General features: G+C 41.1%; 1 protein-coding gene across 3 annotated transcripts in view; it reads right to left on the bottom strand.

Annotated features, from left to right (window-relative positions):
- The window catches only part of TMOD1 (tropomodulin 1), a 148,220-nt gene that overhangs the window by 15,976 nt on the left and 112,512 nt on the right, over positions 1 to 19,732 (bottom strand). For all 3 annotated transcript variants that reach the window (XM_040361069.1, XM_040361065.1, XM_040361055.1), the window contains exons 6-8: positions 12,478 to 12,608; positions 3,787 to 3,894; positions 1,892 to 2,035 (exon numbers count right to left, since the gene is read on the bottom strand). In XM_040361069.1, the coding sequence (XP_040217003.1) occupies positions 1,892 to 2,035; positions 3,787 to 3,894; positions 12,478 to 12,608 (383 nt within the window). The remainder of the gene's footprint in view (positions 1 to 1,891; positions 2,036 to 3,786; positions 3,895 to 12,477; positions 12,609 to 19,732) is intronic.

The raw sequence follows: 19,732 nt of genomic DNA, 5'->3' as shown, positions 1-19,732 counted from the left end.
AATCAGTGCGACGCCGCATCTGCGATTTCAAAAAGTAGTTCCTGTACTACTTTTTGCGATTTCGGGCTGCAATTTACATTAAATTGCGGCCGAAATCGCGGCAAATCGCGGCCGCGAAATCGCGGTAAAATCACGAATTTTACCGCGATTTTGAATTCGCAGCAGTGTGAACCTAGGCTCAAGGTGGGAATACACCAGTAGAATTTCAAAAGCAGTTCATGATTTTTTTGCTTTAACCTTCAATTTTGTAAAGAATGGATTTTAACAAGCAAAAACCACAAACACTGTTAAGCTGGCCATACATGGGTCAAATTCCCCCAAAAATTCTTTCAAAAATCATTATTATGGATTTCAAAAACCATTAGTGGGCCGCAGAAATTTTGTGAAAAACAAATGAACTTCTGATCAATGATGAGAGAATCGTGTGAGAAATATAATCCAAAAAGAAATGCGCATGAGCTTCGACTTGGAAATAAAAGAAGATTACCGGCCACTAAATGTATTTTCTGTAGCAACACAAGGTGAAATTGAAGGCTTGGTTGGACGAATTCCGAAATCAATGGTTGCACCATCGGATTACAAAACACACAAAATTTCTGATTTTCAAAAGAAAATTTGATCGAAATACGACCATGTATGGCAGGCTTTAGAAATTCGTACATTCAAGAAACATTTTCTATCCTGCTCCTTCAAATTTTCTCGCCACTGTGGTCAATTTAACCCCACTAATGATTAGAAAAACGAACAAACATTCTAACAACGTTTTTACAAAAATGTTGAACAAGTCTATTAGTGAATTGTATTAATGTTAACTCAGCTTAAGACACTCTTATATGCAGAGGGTGACCCCCAGAGCTCACACACAACAGAGCTAGCAGCAGCAGTAAGGTCAATGAGTAAAGCCAGGAATTACACTTCCTAAGCTGTACACTTTTTTTCTTTTGGAGCATCATTGTTTACATTTATGTCAGTAAAGGGTTATTTGACTGCACATTTTACATTGGCTGTTTTTGTGCTCATATGTAAAATAGACAATATGCCTGCTCAATTCAGTAATTGAAGCCAGCAACAGGCATAGCTTTGCCAGGTACCAACTTCTGGCTCAAACAATGGCTCCAAACATTGTAAAAAGCAATGATACAACTTTGTTGAGACATGGCCACAAAACAATAAACAAAGCAAACTTTAGGCCTCATGCACACTGGACGTTTGTGGACGTATTAAAAAAAACAAAAAACGCTAATGAACGCTTTTGTAAAACATTAAAAAACATTGAAAAACTCACTGCAAAGCAACTGGTGTTTTTATAACGTTATTTTAACGTCCAGTGTGCATGAGGCCTTAATGTAAAATGTGCAGGGTAGAGGATTTGTCAGTGTCTGTTATGTGACAGCTACCACTGTCAGCCCCTGCACTTTTATAATATGAGAAGCTGCCCTGGGACCTGAGCATAAAGAGGGGGGATACTATAGAGTGTAAATTGAAAGACAGCTTTAAGTCTGCTGGCACTGCTGCCACCACATCCAAGATGGCAGTGCCCAGCAGACATCTCAAGCATTTTGAATGCCTACACAAGGGAGGATTTTACAAGTAGATAACATTCATAAAATAAATTAAATGTACAAATAATCTTATTGAAATATTGTTGTTGAACAGTGTGGTAAAAGGAATAGTGTGGAAAGTAGACAAAAAAATAAATCAATAGAAGTCCACTACCTCAGGGCCTATTCTTGGTAGACAAACGTTCTGGAAATTACAGCCTTTAGTACACAGGAGAAGAATGGAAGGTGAAGCCCATGCCCCATCCCATTGTGTTCTAATCTCTGCATTCAGCCAAAAAATAAAATAAAAAATCAGTTATCTTAGATATCATCAATAGCCATGTATTTACCTGATTGTCTATTTTCAGCTCAACCAGTGATGTGTTATACTGGAGTGACTCTACAAGAGCGAGGATTCCATTTCCACTGATAAAATTAGATTCCACATTTAAAGTCCTCAGTGTACTATTGACCTTCAGCATGTCTGCCAAAGCCTTAAACAAAGAGAAAGCCCTGGATCAGTATATTGCATTCACAGCTGAGTTTAGTTACTTTTTTAGGCTTAGCTGATAAGATGCAAAGATGAACAAAGACCAGAGCAAACAATTAGATTTGAGCTATTTAGAGTACTTAGGCCGGCCATACACGATTCCTGCTGAACCGGGTCAGATTCGAACAGTTAATGGGCAGGCTGAATGTACTAAGTTGATCAATCAATACAACCAGCCTGCCGATAATCGCTTCCCCACCCTCCCCCGCCAAGAGAAGACAATGGCCCAGCAGGAGTGATACAGGAAAGAAATTAGCTCCATGTATGGCCGGCCTTAGACATGTGTAAAATATTATTTCTGATTGCTGTTTGTTGCTTCACTTCAATCTAGTAAGGCAATATTTCAGCTGGATGCAGTTTTATTTGGTGTGCCACTATGGGGGAGAGGGGGGAAATGGAGTGTAAACTGGAATTGGAGCTGGGGGGTATAAAAAGCGAAGAATAGGAAACTTACCCTAGTAAACGCAGCACACATAGTAAACACAAACACTGGCTAGGCACACATTTAACCTTTTGATCGCCGTAGATGTTTAACCCCTTCCCAGCCAGTGGCATTAGTACAGCGACAGTGCATATTTTTAGCACTGATCACTGTATTAGTGTCACTGGCTCCCGCAAAGTGTCAAAAGTGTCAGTTAATGTGCGGCGCAATATCGCAGTCCCGCTATAAGTCACTGATCTTCGCCATTACTAGTATATAAAAATAAATAAATAAAAAGTCCAGTATATATTCTATAGTTTGTAGATGCTATAACGTTTGCACTAAATCTTACGGAGGTCAAGTGGTTAATTAAATAAATAATAAAGAAAAAAAGAACACCATCTTATCTAAATGGTATGAACGCATTGGGTTTTTTGAGACCCACACACCTTTAGATTTGTATACATTTCTATTTAAATTCAGTAGATTGCTCAGACTTTAATCAGTGTTGACATTTGTCCAACTTCAAAATTCAAAGTAAAGCCAACAATAGAAATACACATACTATGTGTATGTATATATATTGTGACAGTAGGCAGGTTAAATCCCCTGGTTGCATCCAAGATGCCGTATATATATCTCCTAGGTTCAGGCTTTATGCCAGTTTGTACCTCTAGGGGGAGTGCTGAGAGTCCTGCTGGGAGGACTTGATGAGCCCAGCTGAGTTAGGTGGGCTCGTTAGGTCCTCTACAAAAACTCCCAGAATGCTAAGAGAGATGCTCCAACGTGGAACCAGACCTGTGTGAATAGTCTGGGGAGTGATCTCTGTGCGGTGAGACAAAGCCTGTGTGGCTAATATTACCAAAACTCTAACCAGTAGGGAGTTAGGGACTGGGGCAGCACTAGGCTGTACCCAGGCGTTAGTTAGGGACACCAATGTGTTTAGTAAGCAGGCAAGTGACCAGGTAGGAGCCTATTCTTGGTAGACAAACATTCTGTAATTTTTTTTATTTCTTTTGTTTCTATCACATTTGTTTTGTATATAGTTCAAATAAAAACCGCACCTTTTTGTTTTCCTGCTACCACTGTCTGCCGTGCCTAATTGTTTTTGTGCGCTTAACCCATCCAGGGGGGTCACACACACCCGCTGACGGGCTAACCCCCTTACAACACACATATATATATATATATATATATATATATATATATATATATTTTTTTTTTTTTTACATATACCCACACATACACCATCTACAGTTCAATGATTTACTTACAAATGCAACAGGGTCATTACTTCTTGTTCCCACAATACTGAACTTCTTCACATGGGTATTATTTTTCATTGCTTCAGAGTAAGCTTTTAAAGTTAAAATAGGAATGTTCTAGAAACAGAATACAACAAATTTTAATTTAAATAACATAAATACAATTTTAATTTGTATTAAAAATAACAGTCTCCTTGAGGAAATTAGCATATTTTTCTAAAAATTACAGATTTTTAATGTGCTATATAGATTTAGGGAGATACATGTCATTCACAAATCCTATATGACTGATGAAAGAATTCCAGAAAATTATGCCTCATTTCTGAACCTGGAAGGTAATGGAAACAATGTGTTTTTTCAGCAGACTGCCCTGAACAAGGCTTTATTAGGTACCGTATATACTCAAGTATAAACCGACTCGAATATAAGCCAAGGCACCTAATTTTACCACAAAAAACTGGGAAAACGTATTGACTCGAGTAGAAGCCTAGGGTGTCCATCTGCATGCCTCACTTTGCCTCACTGTGTCCATGTCTCACTGTGCCCATGCCTCACTGTGCCCATGCCTCATTGTGCCCATGACTAGTTTGCAAATTATGCACACTTGTAGAGGAAAAATGGGGCTACATGTGTGACAAGTTTCGGGTCCAGGGGACCTACGACCGGCCGGTACTGGGTCCCCAAATTCACTGGAGAAACGACTGCTTAACATTGAATTTTATGGAAGAGGTGCCCGGCTTTGAAAAATCGGTGCTCCCCAACCCAAGGTTTCCCAGACAACCAACTTTGCACACTTGTAGAGGAAGAGTGAGGCTACATGTGTGCCAAGGGGACCTATGGCCGGCCGGTACCGGGTCCCCAAAGTCCGGGAGATCAGGAGCAAAAAGGTGACTCAAATATAAACCGTGGGGGGCATTTTCAGCACAAAAAAATGTGCTGAAAAACTCGGCTTATACTCGAGTATACAGTATATCATTTTGGGCTAAGCCAATTTTGCTTCATGTGTCTCCACTTGAGTCCATTGGTGGCTGATGCAGGAGAAGACAAGGGGAAGACAAGGGGAACCTGCAAGAACTTTCAGAGTGATGATAATGAATGCACGGATTATCCATTTGCTTTTTACATAAATGCTGTTCTTTCTTCTACATTCTGCATAAAGCAGACAAAAACTAGGTGGGGGGAACATTCTGTCAAGGTGAGGGCTGGAGGTTTGGAGAACAGAATGGCTACAGTCTTAACCATGGGTGTCCAACATGTGGCCCACGGGCGGCTATAACTGCAGCCCAACACAACATTGTAAACCTATTTATTAATTTTTTGTAAATTTGTAAAAATGTATTAACACTTAAACACATGTGGCCAAAGAAAAAAAAATGACAGTGTCTCTTTACTGGACTTACTCAGATAGGTACATTATCTATATCAGTGATCTGCCTGATTTTTTCTGCTCATCAGCTATCCTTATAGTTAGTGTATTTTATGTGTGGCCCAAGACAATTTCTTTTTTTCCAATGTGGCCAAGGAAGGTCAGATGATTGGAACACCCTTGGTCTAAACCAGGGGTCTCCAAACTGTGGCCCGAGGGCCAGATGTGGCCCTTTGCCAGCCTTAATCCGGCCCTTGGGGCACAATTCCTTCCACTGATATGAGGCACTATTCCTCCCACTGACACCAACAATGGGGCACTATATCTTCCACAGATAACAATGATGGGATACTATTCCTCCTACTATTAGGGGGAATTCTCCTCCTCCATTTGACCACCAACCCTGAGGCCATATTTATTCTCCCCAATGCTGGGCTCGTGACATTTTCTGCCCCTTTTGGCCACAATCCGGCCCTCCTAAAGTCTGAAGGACGATAAAGTGGCCCTTTGTATGAAAAGTTTGGAGACCCCTGGTCTAAACTATCATCTGGCCACTTTACTTACTGCTTTATACTTTACCACTTTTAACAGCTAGGTGTTTTCATTGTAGAAACATCCTCTTGTGACCTTTTTTCTGCCCCTGTAGAATGAAAACTTTGAGCATGGGTTCTCTCCATGCTTACAGCCACATATGTGGACTAATTGAGTATATTGGGTCCCTGGTGGGAGCTATAATTCTCCATAATATAGTGTATTAGACATGTACGTCAGCAGCATTTTTAGTAAGAAGGTAGGGGAAGAGGGGAAATGTGTTGACAGGTGGCTGTAACTCTGGGGGTGCATGTCAGTGAAGGTTTGCAGGCATATAGTGGTCTATATAAGAGTGGGCAACTCCCAAAACCTGTATCTATGAAATATTTTAGATAACTACAAAATGTACATACATTTTTTTATAAATTTTAAACTTAAATAATATAAATTCATTATACATGTGGATTAACATTCTGAATCTATCTATCTGTGTAACCAAAGAGATCACATTTGCTAATGAAAAAAAGAAAACAATACAGAGCAAATGGCAGAAAGCATGGTAAGCAAATATGTTGTCAAGTGCATAAAATCTCAAAAAGCATAAAGTATGAGTAAACCTGTCAGGAACATGGTGCAAGCCATCAGGCTAAATCTTGTTTTCTGGCTAATGCATATATGCAAAAGGCATAAATGTGCACATTTTTATGAGCACAGAAGATGGACTGCATGTACATCATTGCCCACCTGTATAAGCATGTGCACACATGAACGTGGGTGCACATCCACTGCCACCAAACGGCCAATTTGAACCTGAACTCTGCACGAGTTCCTTGCTGTATGGCCTTCAGCCTTGTTCTTATGATCCAATTCCTGATACAAATCCTTGATCCTGTTATTGACCCAGCTTTGACTACAGACATTCTATCTAGTGAATCTCTACCTCGCTGCGCAATTGTTGTCAACGTCTGCTTGTTCTCGACTCTGATTCTACTTAAAGTGTTACTAAACCCACTACAGTAAAATCAGTCTGTATATGCATTAAAGCATGCTTGTTATACTCACTGTGGAACATAAGGGGTTATTCTTCCGCATTGTGTAAAAAGGCTGTTTGATCCTGGCTTCTCTGATCCTCCCTTTCTTCCACTGTCCCCTAATACCTTCCTGATAACACAGAGTCTATAGAGTCAGGCTGCATATGCTCAGCTTCATGTGTATTGTTAGAGAGGTTTTTTTTTCTAGAGAGGATGCATGTGATCAGCACAGGGCCAATCAGCACTGTCCAGACAGAGGGTCTGGGGTCTTGCAGTCTCATAGGACAGTCAGAAAACTCCTCCTACAAGCTTAACCAGTGCTTGACCAGACACTGATAGAAGTCACAAGACTGATATATACTGCTGATGAGAAAGGGTATTTAGCAGCTTATATTTACTAAAATATCTGCATTACAATGTTCTGTTTACTGTGGGAGACCAGATATAGTGAATGCAGGGTCCTCCTGGGTTTAGTAACACTTTAAGTCCTGGTGTTCTTTACTCTGCTGTCGGAACTGACTCCACCACAAACTGGCCTTGTTCCTTTACAGTGCATCACCAACTCTACGTCAGATACCTGCACTCCCAAGAACCTGCTTACAGTGTCTACACCTTGGCACTTGTGCCTTTCCTTTGCCCCTGCAGCCCTGTCTCAAAATCATGGGATGCTCGGATGGGAACTGTGCATAAAGCCACTCTTGTCAGCTCAAATCACTGTTGAAACCACAGATTAAAATCTAAATAAAGCCAGAAAAAACACATTTGAGAATCTGCGCAACAGTATCAGAGTGATTATATTCTAAGAAAAAAAAATAGCGGTATATAAAAGACTAGGTAATTACCCAAATTCTTGTGGGTTTAGTATGTTGTATAAGCTATAGAGCCAACTTGTAATTTGCCCTGGAGAAGTCTGTGCCAAACCATCTGGGACTGAGAGTCGATCATCTGTCATGCATGCTTTTTTCATGATGTTTTTCTAATATCTATTTTTAATCAGGATACCAATCATTACTTTAACTGTTTTACTGCTAGTTGGGTATACTATAAATATTAGAAGTCATTCAATATAATTAGCAAAAGAAATGTTACTGAACTCATTACACAGGTATTATCCAGCATATCAATAATGAATACCGGTAGCTAGCCAGCAGTTGAGAGTGTTTTTTGCAAGTTTTTTAAAATGGGCACTTTTATGCAATGCATGAATGGGTATTTATATAAATATATTGACACTGGTACCTCACAGCAAAATGAAGACACACATTACAAATCTCAGCCTCAATGCCCTTTTTTCCCAATATATGGTACTAACACCCCTACAGCAGATGTGAAAACACAAGTTCCAACACTACAACCACATTCCAAAACTTTTATTTATTAAGTAGCAGCCCCTGTATTCAATATTCTCAAATACTAAAAACAAATTTACAGGCAGGTTTTTGTTTAATAGCAACTGTCTAATGTGTAAGCATCTAATGATTTGAAACGCGTTAGCCTTTGTCCCTGTTTTTCACTATTTGATTTGACTGTATTGCATAGGATTTTATTTTTTACTATAAAGACGCCTTTTTAACAGAGTGCGGCAGTCCAGGATGGTTTCTTCTTTTACAGCCAGCACCTGTTCGCAGTAGGGCGGAAGCATTTGCTAAGGTCTAGAGGCTTGTTGAGTGGCAATCTCTTTTCTCAGTAACTTTCTCATGCCTGTTTTGTAATGTTATGTTGTCCTAGGCTCATTTGAATGGTGATGAAGCTTTAAACGGTCACTAAAGACAATTTTTTTTTTAGCTAAATAGCTTCCTTTACCTTACTGCAGTCCTGGTTTCGTGTCCTCATTGCTCGTTTTTGCTCTGATGTTGCTGTAATACTACTCTATTCTGGACACTTCTTGGTTGTCTGGCTCCTTATGAAAAAAGTCATGGGAGAGTTTAGTTTCGTTTTCCTAGCCATGACTCTCTATGGCACTGTCCAGCACAGAGGTATAAAATAACATGCAAAGACTAAACTAGTTTCAGTTTCGTTTTTGCATCTAAGAGGCACATTATATGATTGATTTTTATCTATTTTTAATTGTTTTTAAAAGGAATCAGTTAACTATTATGTCTCTATACCCTGTAAACAGTCATTTCAGCAAAAAAAATGTTTTTCCTTTAGTGATCCTTTAACCCTTATATTATGCAATTATTTTAGTAAAAACAAATATTAGAATGTGCAAATGGAGAAAGTGTACCTAAAAGAGTAAAGAGAATCAAGAGTACAAATGTTACTACGTGTCCTGGTCCCTCAAATGTTTAAAATATAAAAGAACAATAGTCCTAATAAAGTCTACAGATAAAATGATACAGAAAAACACATCTCTGTTTCTTTTGTCTTCTTTAAAAAGCCTGGGCATGAGAATCAGAGATGAGTCAATGAGGGGCTTCCAGCTAACCAGAGATTAAGGAGTTGGTAAGGTTATTGGAGGGATGGCTGCCAGGATTTGCTCCAAGAACATAAGAACCTACCTTTGGGGTTCTAAAGGGAAGACCGGGAAGATGCTTTCCATACAATATGAACTAGGCAGTTACCCAGTTCCATATGAACCAGTGACAGTGGTTAATAGGGTGCTTCCCAAGAATTTGCTTTCTAATCTCATCACTCTGGTATGAATCATTTACTTTCTCGATAAGAGTTATATATTGTACATGGGGTCTTTTCTCTTGTTTCTGTATTCCTGGGTATTGCTCTCTGGGTTATGCAATGAGCCAAATGCTGAAGAAATGTATGTTGTGTTATGGCGTGTAGCCCGGTTGGGTTATTGTTGTACTGTTTTATTTGTAATTGTTATTACAAAACTTAATAAATAAAAAAAAAAAAAAAAATGTGCAAGTTTGTGAAGAAAACCAAAATTTTTTTGGACAGTGACCATACACACTCGATAATTTATCAACTGTACAACCTCTTGCCGTTGTCTATATGATCATCTGTCTGTTAAAAAAGATTTATATAGGAAAAACCAAATGGCAGCTAAAAGGTAAGATTAGGTATGCCAGGTTCTGGGCTACAGCAATATGGAGATGGCACATTGCCTTTTATTCTTCTCTCCCTTTACTGAGATACTGATTTAATGGTGCACCATTCTCCTTCAGCCAGCATGAAGATAGCTAAAGTCAAGCAAGCCAATAGACTTCTATGCAGGGAGCTGAAACTCCGGCGAGTTGTGGTTTGAGACCACAGCCATATAATGGAACGAAAAGACTCCTTACACTACAGATCCCAATAGGCACTGTGCAGTAGAAGGAGTGGAGAAATTATTTTTATGAAACTGATGGGAAAGTTCTTAGTGTTGGCACCAAGGAAGTGAGAGAGAGAGCACCTCTGTCGGGATATTCGCCTGCCAGCAGGAGACTATACCAGCAAAGATCTGAGCTTGAGACCGGAATTAAGGACACCCAGGGGAGCACAGCACTGCCCACATTACAGCACCTGCACCGCTGCCGCAGGGATACTGAATTATTCACACCTTCTGCTTCCCATCACTGATCACTTGAGGCTTTCGGGAAGAGACCGAGGAGGACCCCTTCTACAGCGAAAGGTCTCAGCAGCATTCCGGGGACTGGTGATAGGGCTATTCGCCCATTGCTTATACTGCTAAAAGGGACTGGGTCATTGAGTGCAGGACACCAAGTATACTTAACCACTTCTATACCAGGCACTTTCGCCCCTTCCTGCCCAAGACAATTTTTATCTTTCAGTGCTGTCGCACTTTGAATGACAATTGCGACGTCATGCTACACTGTACCCAAATTTTTACCATTTTCTTTCCACAAATAGAGCTTTCTTTTGGTGGTATTTGATCACCTCTGTGGTTTTTAATTTTTACGCTATAAAAGAGCGACAATTTTGAAAAAAAAAAAAATGGATGGCCACTGATGGGCAGCACTAATAGGCAGCACTGACGGCCCTGATATGAGGCACAGATGGGCACTGATAGGTGGCACTGGATAGGCATCACTGATGAGTAGCTACTGACAGGCTTTTCTGAGTGGCACTGATTGGCACTTTGATGGGGCACTGACAGACATTACTGATGGGGTACTGATTGGCACTTTTTTGAGCACTGTTGTGGGCACTGATCTGCACTGATATGAGCACTGACACGCTTTATAAAGGGGCACAGGCTGCCATGTAATGGGCCTTTTTTGGAAACTGATTTGCACATCTGATCACATGGTTTGAAGGCTCTGTCAGAGGCTTCATAGCATGATCTGAGTTGCTGTGTGTCAGACTGACACACAGCACCTCCGATCGCCGTGCTGCGTGCCCCCCCCCCCCCGCGGGCGCCCCCCGGCTGTGATATCCTGATCACGTCATATGACGTCCGGTCAGGATATCACAACCACTTTGCCGTCGTCATTCTGCTATATGGCGGGCAGCAAGTGGGTAACACATACTGCACGCATACTGCACTAGAAAAACAGAACAGGTCACCAGCTATACCGCACTTATTCCAAACTTAGACTACACTATTCCCCATTATACCAAACCTTTACTGCATCTGAGCCACATCTACCTTGCAACTGTGACAAAACTTTGCCATACCTATACTGAACCTATACTGCATGCAGGTTACCTGGGGCTGTCATTAAGTGCACAAACGCTCTTAAAGAGCCAAACAATAGTCAGCAGAAAAACATCTCAAAGGACTGCCCCTCCCATGGTAGCTATTCTGCAAGCCACCTTTATTCCCTTGCAAAGTAGGGAATAAAAACCGACACATCCCTTAGTAAAACCACCTAACAGTGAATGCACCAAGCACTGTTAGGCACACATTTAACCCTTAGATCGCCCTAGATGGTCATTAGTACAGTGTCAGAGTATATTTTTAGCACTGATCCCTGTATTAGTGTCACTGGTTTCCACAAATTGTCAGTTAGTGTCAGACTGGCCACCATACGTTCACAGTCCTGCTATAAGTCGCTGGCCACCGTCATTACTAGTATGGAAAAAAAATCCAGTGTACTACCATAGTTAGTAGACACTATAACCTCATAACAAATCAAAATACTCTTATTGGGATTTTTTTACCAAAAATATGTAGCAGAATACATGTTGGCCTAAACTTATGAAGAAATTTGATTTTGTTTTTTTTATTAGCTGTTTTATAGCAGAAAGTAATACATTTTTTTCTCAAAAAGTTTCGGTCTTTTTTTTTGTTTATAAAGCAAAAATAAAAATCCCAGTAGTGAGCAAATACTCTATTTGTGTTAAAAAAAAAAAAAAGATATACATTTCATTTTGGTACAGTGTATCATGACTGTGCAATTGTCAGTTAAAGTAACGCAGTGCCAAAAAACAAAAAATGGAGGTCAAGTGGATAACCTTCATCCCTTGTGTCGTGTGATTATTTTAGTAAAAACGAATGCTACAATGTGCTGTTAAAGAAAGAACAAGGTGTTTTATAAGCAGCACTACTTTCTAAATGTACAAACCAACAAATAAGAAAAAGGATACATTAAATAACTGATATTTAACTAAGGATACATTTCTGTCTCCTCTCACTGTTCCCTGATCTCTCTGCACTTCTCATCTTAATTTTATTACAAAAGTCTTGAGGTGGGCAAAAAATGTAGGCTTACTGCCGACTTCCTAACTGTGCTTCCTAAGCACTAGCCCATGTGTGCCACTATGGTTAATACAGCCCAGGATTGGGTTGGCACTCATAAATGTTTAGTGGCTATGAAATTTTCATAATGTCCCATTGTGAGAAAATGTCAAAATCACATGAATACATACCCTTATATTGTTGAGATTAACCTCTTCAAGATCAGGGTCGTTGCTTTTAACTCGTTCTAAGGTTTCATCCACATCTGTTGAATTAGGTTCTTCATCAGGAACAGGTTTATACTGTGTGGGCTTAATTACACCTATGGAAAGCATACTGTGCTGAGTATTAACCACGTCCAATAAGCACATCCAAATACTTGAACATTGAAAACCTCCCTTTTGAATGGCTAGCTGCCTGGTTGTTATGCAGACCTTCGGGTTTAAATGTTTCGAGTCCCTGCACCAGAGAAATATAGCCCAAATGATGGAGGACTTTTACCAATGTTATTTTCATAAACCGGTGTTTACATTGGAAAAACAGAACAGGTCACCAGCACACATTTTCTTCTTCAAAGATACTTCTATTGAAAAGCCTACCAGCAATTTATTGTCTGGTTAATGGCTGGATAGGTGGCTGGCAACGGTGACTGGCTAGCAGCGGTTAGCTGGAAGCAAAGCTGCTAGCTCTGCATCCAGCCACACTTCATCTAGCTAACCTGTGTTTTCTGGGGAGGTGACAAGTTGCCAAGAAATGTGCCAGCATCATCAATAAACTATTGTTTCTCATCATGACATGATTGGTTGAGACATTTCTTCTATCACAGTCTACCACACATTACTCTCTTAGAGGCACCTCTGTGACAACGAAAAAATTGTGCACTGTACCAGAGAGAAGGCACAGTACCAAGTGTCACACAGAAAGAGTCCGTGGAAATAATAACCAAAACATGCATAAATAATCAAATTTAATTTATTGAAAAAAGTATGACCAAATGAAAATAATATAGCAGAAATCCTGCAACCAACACCATATGTAGACTACGTTGTCTGGAAACAAAGACAAACACACGCAGAACAGAGCGTATAACTCCACCCAAGCATACAAATACACCAATGAGGCACTATGGATGAGTGCAGATGGGAGTAACCGCACCACCAGCCAGGCAGTTCTATCAGATATAATAGAGGCAACGGCCATGGCAAAAAATCAAAAAATCCAATAAACACCAATCCGTAAAGAGACAGAAATTGCCGCTCCAGGCAGGTCTTGTTGGGTGCAAATCTTCTTCTCGGGAACTGAGGGTGCTAGCAGTGCACATGGCAAATAGGAACAAAAGATGATCAGGACAGCTGCACTCCAATCCAACGTAACTTTAATGTAAAAAACTGGAAACAGGCACTACAAATCACAGCAACGGAACCTAGGACAGTTGACGCGTTTCACACTAACTTCAGTGTTTACTCATAGCTGAGTAGTGTTTCCAGTTTTTTACATTAAAGTTACGTTGGATTGGAGTGCGGCTGTCCTGATCATCTTTTGTTCTTATAACACCAATCCACACCAGCGCTGCTTTTCACAGTCTCTTGCTGACAGTAAGTTACTAATTCACATACTACTTCTGCCCATTGAACTGTTGTACTTACCAAACTCTGATTACTGTGCAGTCATCTGGAAAACGTTTATCAATCATGCTTTCCCAGTGAATACCTGACAGGCTACAGCAGCTCTGTTTGTCTCAGGTTATTGACAGTTCATTGGATTCTACAGTGTCTGCGAATAAGCAGTTGTTACTCCAGCCCTTTACCATCTCCCCATCCCCAGGATTGTTCCACATTCCAGCATTCCCTTCAGCTACGGATTGGTATTCTTTGGACTTTTTGATTTTTGAAATGGCCATTGCCTGCATTATATCCGATAGGACTGCCTGGCTGGTGGTGCCGTTCCTCCCATCTGCACTCATCCATAGTGCCTCATTGGTGTATTTGTATGCTTGGGTGGTGACATACGCTCTGTTCTTTGTGTGTTTGTCTTTGTTCCCAGACAACGTTGTCTACACATGGTGTTAGGTACAGGATTTCTGCTATATTATTTATGTAATTTGGTCATACTTTTTTCAATAAATGAAATTTGATTATTTATGTATGTTTTGGTTATTATTTCCATGGGCTCTTTCTGTGTGGCACTTGGTACGGTGTCTTCTCTCTGGTACAGTGCACAATTTTTTATATGCTCTCCTTGTCCGAGTCCCACTCGATCTGAGTGTGTGGATAAATACCTGGAGGTACCGTTGTGTACCTTTATTTAGTTGGTTCCCCCTCCTTCTTGTTATATACCTCTCTTTTTTTTTTTTTAAGCACACTGTCTTTACACTCTTAGTACTCAGTAACAAGAATTGGTGACAAATGTAGAAGTACCTCTTACATAAGTGTTCAGTGAAGAAGTGCCCTATTACATCATTGATCAGTGAAGTGCTCCCTTCCATTTGTGGTCAGTGATGTGATCCCTTTACATTAGTTAACCATGAAGAAATGCTCCCTTATATTTGTGAATCAATTCTTTTAAATTGGTTAGGGATAAAGAAGAGACCCTTACATTTGTGGCGAATAGAGAAGAACTCCCCTAAAACTAGTTGTCAGTGAAGTGCTCACATTTTACTAATCTGTCTAAATCGCCTGCCCTGACCACACTCTTCAGTCATCGGGTTTCAAGTGGGGCAAACCTGAGGCAAGAGACCAATATTAATTGTGTGAAAGACTTTTGATGTCAGGAATATGCCTGCAATTTGTCAGCTAGCATTGGGCAATTGAGTGAGTGAATAACTTGTATAGCGCAACAATTGCGAACTGAATCGCCTCAAGGCGCTTGGTATCCCTTTTACTTCCATTTCTCCCTCAGAATAGGTGGGTCTTGAGTTTTTTTCTGAAGGCCAGGTGATCAATTTCCGTTCGGATGTTAGTTAGTAATGCGTTCCACAATCAAGGTCCTTGGAGTGCAAATCGACGTTCTCCTTTGGTCTTGTAGCGGGCTTTGGGGATTTGTAGTCATTTTTGGTTAGTTGATCGAAGCACTCGATTGGGGTTTTGTCGTTTTATTTTCTCACATAAGTATTGGGGAGCGCTTCCATGTACACATTTGTGCGTTAGGCAAAGGGCCTTAAATGTGACTCGGTCTTTTATGGGCAACCAATAGAGGGATCTCAGGGACGGGGTGATTGATTCCCAGGGTTTTTTCCCTGTTACCAGTCGTGCTGCCATGTTCTGGACGACTTGGAAGATGGGCCAGCTGGTATTTTGGGAGTCCGAGGTAGAGGGAATTTGCATAATCTAACCTAGAATTAATAATTGTCCCTACAACTACTACCGTGTCTTCTTTGGGGATGAAGGGGACAATTCTTCATAGGAGACGTAGAAGATGGTGGGATCCACTAACTACTGATCCTATTTGTGCATCCATTGTCAAGTCAAAAATGACTCAGAGACTTTTGACTTTGGTGCTTGGGGTGATGGTTTGTCCCAGGATGGGCGGTGGTGTCCAGTGAGTTCTGGCTAGTTTCTTTCGGTTTGCATGGAGTTGAAGGAGTTCTGTTTTTGCTCCAGTTAGTTTGAGGTGACTCTCCGTCATCCAGTTGTCTATCTGAGTGAGGCATTTTTCTAATACAGGGTATTGGTTCTTTTTGTCGCTGATACGAAAATAAAGTTGCGTGTCGTCCGCGTAGAAGTGATAGAGAAGGTCTTGATTACTAATTATTTTTAGAAGTGGGCGGAGGTAAATCTTGAATAGCACGTGCGATAGGGGTGATCCCTGGGGGACACCGCAAGACATGCTGCGTGAATCGGACGTGAAAGTTCCTAGTTTCTTTGTCTGGGAACGATTTCCCAGAAATTATGAAAACCAGGGTAGATCCGAGTCTGCCACTCCAGCTACCTCTGGCGAGTTAACAGCAGTTTGTGGTCTACTGTGTCGAAGGCAGCACTAAGGTCCAGCAGTATCAGGAGACAAGATTCTCCGTTGTCTGCTGCTTCGAGAGCATCATCCCATATTTTGAGAAGTGCTGTTTCCGTATCATGTCCTGGATGGAAACCCGATTGTAGTGGGTCCAGCAGTTTGTAGGTGTCTAAATGGTGTTTTTGTTGTTGTACTACTGCTTTTTCAATAACCTTGGAGAAGATATTGAGGGAGGTTATAGGACGCCGGTTGTTTGGGTCTAGGTTTTTTTTTTAGAAGGGGTTTAATTATGCCTTGCTTTAAGGAGGTTGGCACAAAGCCCTCTTTAAACGATTGGTTTATAAGGTGAGTGATCGCCGGTGCCAAAAGATCGGCACATTCTTTCACCAATTTTGTGGGAATAATTTCATTGGGAGATGTACTATCTCGGAAACCTCCGATGATATTTTTTGTAGTATCGATGGAAATTGGCTGTAGTGAAAATGTTATTGATTCAAAAGTGTTTGTATTTTCTTTTTGATTAGTGGGGGTGAGGTTGGTGTTTTTTTTTTCTGATTTTTTTTTAATGAAAAAATCCGATAATTCGTTGCAAAACTCTTGTGTTTCATTTTTTAGAGCCTCTAGGCAGGCTGGGTTCATATTCTGAGCAACTATATTGAAGAGCTCTCGCGGATGATTCCGGGCTTTTGCGAGTATATTTGAAAAATGCTATTTTTTTGCTTTGAAGATTTCCTTGTGATACTTTTTAGTGATTCATTTATAATTTGCGTGGTTTTCCTCTGTAGAGTTTCTTCTCCAGGCGCCTTCCGCTCTCCTGCGTTCATGCTTCAATGACATGAGAGTGTCATTGAACCAGCTGGAGTTATTTTTACGGATAAGCGATCTGTGTCTCGGGGCAATTATATCTGCGGTCTGCAGTAAAGCTTTATTAATGGAGTTGAGGGTTTCTGCTGCTGATTGAGTTTGCTTTATTGCTGTCATTTTATTTAATAGTGTCGTTTTGAAGAGTTCAGAGTGTAGTTTCTGGATCTAGTCCAGTATGTTCTTTCCTGGTTTGCAGTTTTTTTGAGATGGTGTTGGTGGTTATTGTGAATTTAATCGCATGATGATCTGTCCAGGGTAGTGGTCTGTTTTCTGAAATATTGACGTCCATATCTTGTTTGAAGATCAGGTCGAGGATGTGACCTGAGGCATGCGTGGGAGCGCATATCAGTTGCTGCAGACCGAGTCCTTCTAGTTGGTCAATGCAAGCGCTGGCTATGGGGTCCTGTGTTGAGTTGGCCCAGAGGTTGAAATTCCTGAGTAGCAGGAGGTGTTTGGCTTTTAAAGTGTAAGTAGCGATACCTTCTGTCAACGATGTAGGAAGGTGCGTCTTTGGGCCTGGCGGTCTGTAGCATAACAGTATGTGGACCATGTCCTGGTGTATTGTTTGGAGTTGTAGAGTGAGCGTTTCCATGAACGGCAATGAGCTCTGTAAGTCTGGTTTGGTGAGAGCGAGGTGAGACTTGTAGACCACTGCTAGGCCTCCTCCTCGTTGCCCAATTCTGTTCTCGGTTAGGGTACCATAATTCTCTGGCACAAGTTCTCCTAGGATGGTGTTACAATCTAATGTTAGCCAACTTTCGGTGATGAAGAGGCAGTCTATGTTGTGTTGGGTGATGAAGTCGTGGATTTTCAATCTGTGCTTGACTGCGGATCTTGCGTTAATCAGGGCGCATGAAAGGTTTTGTTCCTGAGGTGGTGTCCTACTGTATTTGCAGGTCGATCGGTTCTTAGCAGTTGTTCTTTTTTTAGTATTTTTTGAATGGCGTCTGGTAACGTTGCGGCGCTCTTCCTTAAACCATGAATGTTTTTTGCTGAGTATTTTATGTTAAGCATGACACAAAAAATGCCTAAGATGGCGTGACAGTTAACCGTGGTAAACACTGGCGAATAACGGCGGCAGAGACTAACTGGTGAGTCTGTGTTGATAATGATGATCAGAGACGGAACAATTTCCCCTAATTGTTTTGGAAACCAGCATACCCCTCCCCACAAATGCACTAGCTCTTTATGGAGCCCTATGGGAGTACTGGTCTTCAGGGATTGGGGATGAGAGGTGATGGTTACAGAAAACCAAATTTCCATGGTCATATATGCCATGATTTCATTATAGTGAAAACTGTGCATGTGTAAAGAAGGTTGAACTTGTGCTAATCATGCAATTTGAATTATAGAAATATCATGTGCACTTGAATCCTTTAAGTAGTTGCTCATATTCATTGTGCTTCTAAAAGGCCATTCTGGCTGGTATTCATACTGGTACACAATTAACAGCAGGGAAATTGGAACTTAAAGTGATATTAAAGTCTTGTTTTATTTGTTTTGTTTAAAAATAACAAACATGTTATACTTACCTGCTCTGTGTAATGGTTTTGCACAGAGCAGCTCAGACCCCCCTCCTCTCAAGTCCCTTGCCGGTGCTCCTGGCCCCTCCATCCTGCCGAGTGCACCCACAGCTAGCAGCAAGCAGACACAGAGCCATGGCTTTTCCCCACCCCCTCTCTTTATTGGCTCACTGACTTTGATTGACAGTAGGGTGAGACAATGGTGCCCACTGCTGTGTCACAGCCAATCAGGAGGGAGAGTCCCAGGCAGCCAAGGTTTTCGTGCAACATTGCTGCATCGAGATGGGGCTCAGGAAAATGTTGCAGGGGCTGTTGCACACCAATGTTTTTTTATCTTAATGCATAGGATGCATTAAGATAAAAAAAACTTTTGCCTTTAGAACCACTTTAAAATTGTTACTAAACCCACAACAGTAATATCAGTCTGTATTTGCAGTAAAGCATGCTTGTTACACTCACCGGTAAACCTAAGGGGTTGATCCTCCACACTATGTAAAAATGCTGTTTGATCCTGTCTTCTCCTAGCCTCCCCTTCTTTTACTGTCTTCAATCCATCTGCTGTTAGTTTGTAGCCTTGGAAGCACTCTTTACACGCTTAGCTTGGTGTATATTGCTAGAGAATTTTTATTTTATTTTTTTGGGAGAGTGCATGTGATCAGCACAGGGCCGTTCGGCACTGTCCAGACAGGGGGTCAGGGGTCATGCAGCCTCATAGGATAGTCAGAGGAGAAAACTCCTCCTACAAGCTTTAACTAGTGTTCCGCCATACACTGATAGAAGTCCTAAGGCTGCTTTCACACTGAGTCGCTTTGCTATAACGCTAAAAATAGCGCCTGCAAAGCGCCTTAAAAGTGCCTCTCCTCTCACTCCAATGTGAAAGTCTGAGGGCTTTCACACTGAAGCGGTGCACTGGCAGGACGGTAAAAATAGTCCTGCTAGCCACATCTTTGCAGCTCTGTAGGAACAGTGTATGCACCGCTCCTAAAGTGCCTCCTGCCATTGAACGGCGACGGTTTGCGGGTGTTTTTAACCCTTTTTTGGCCGCTAGCGGGGGTTAAAACCGCCCGCTAGTGGCTGAAAACCTCTGCAAAAACGACGGTAAAAATAGCGG

Source organism: Rana temporaria, chromosome 1, assembly GCF_905171775.1.
Source record: "Rana temporaria chromosome 1, aRanTem1.1, whole genome shotgun sequence".
In the NCBI taxonomy this organism is placed as follows: Eukaryota; Metazoa; Chordata; class Amphibia; order Anura; family Ranidae; genus Rana; species Rana temporaria.
Note: the sequence above shows the minus strand (reverse complement) of the source record. Positions and strands in the feature narration are given on the sequence as shown.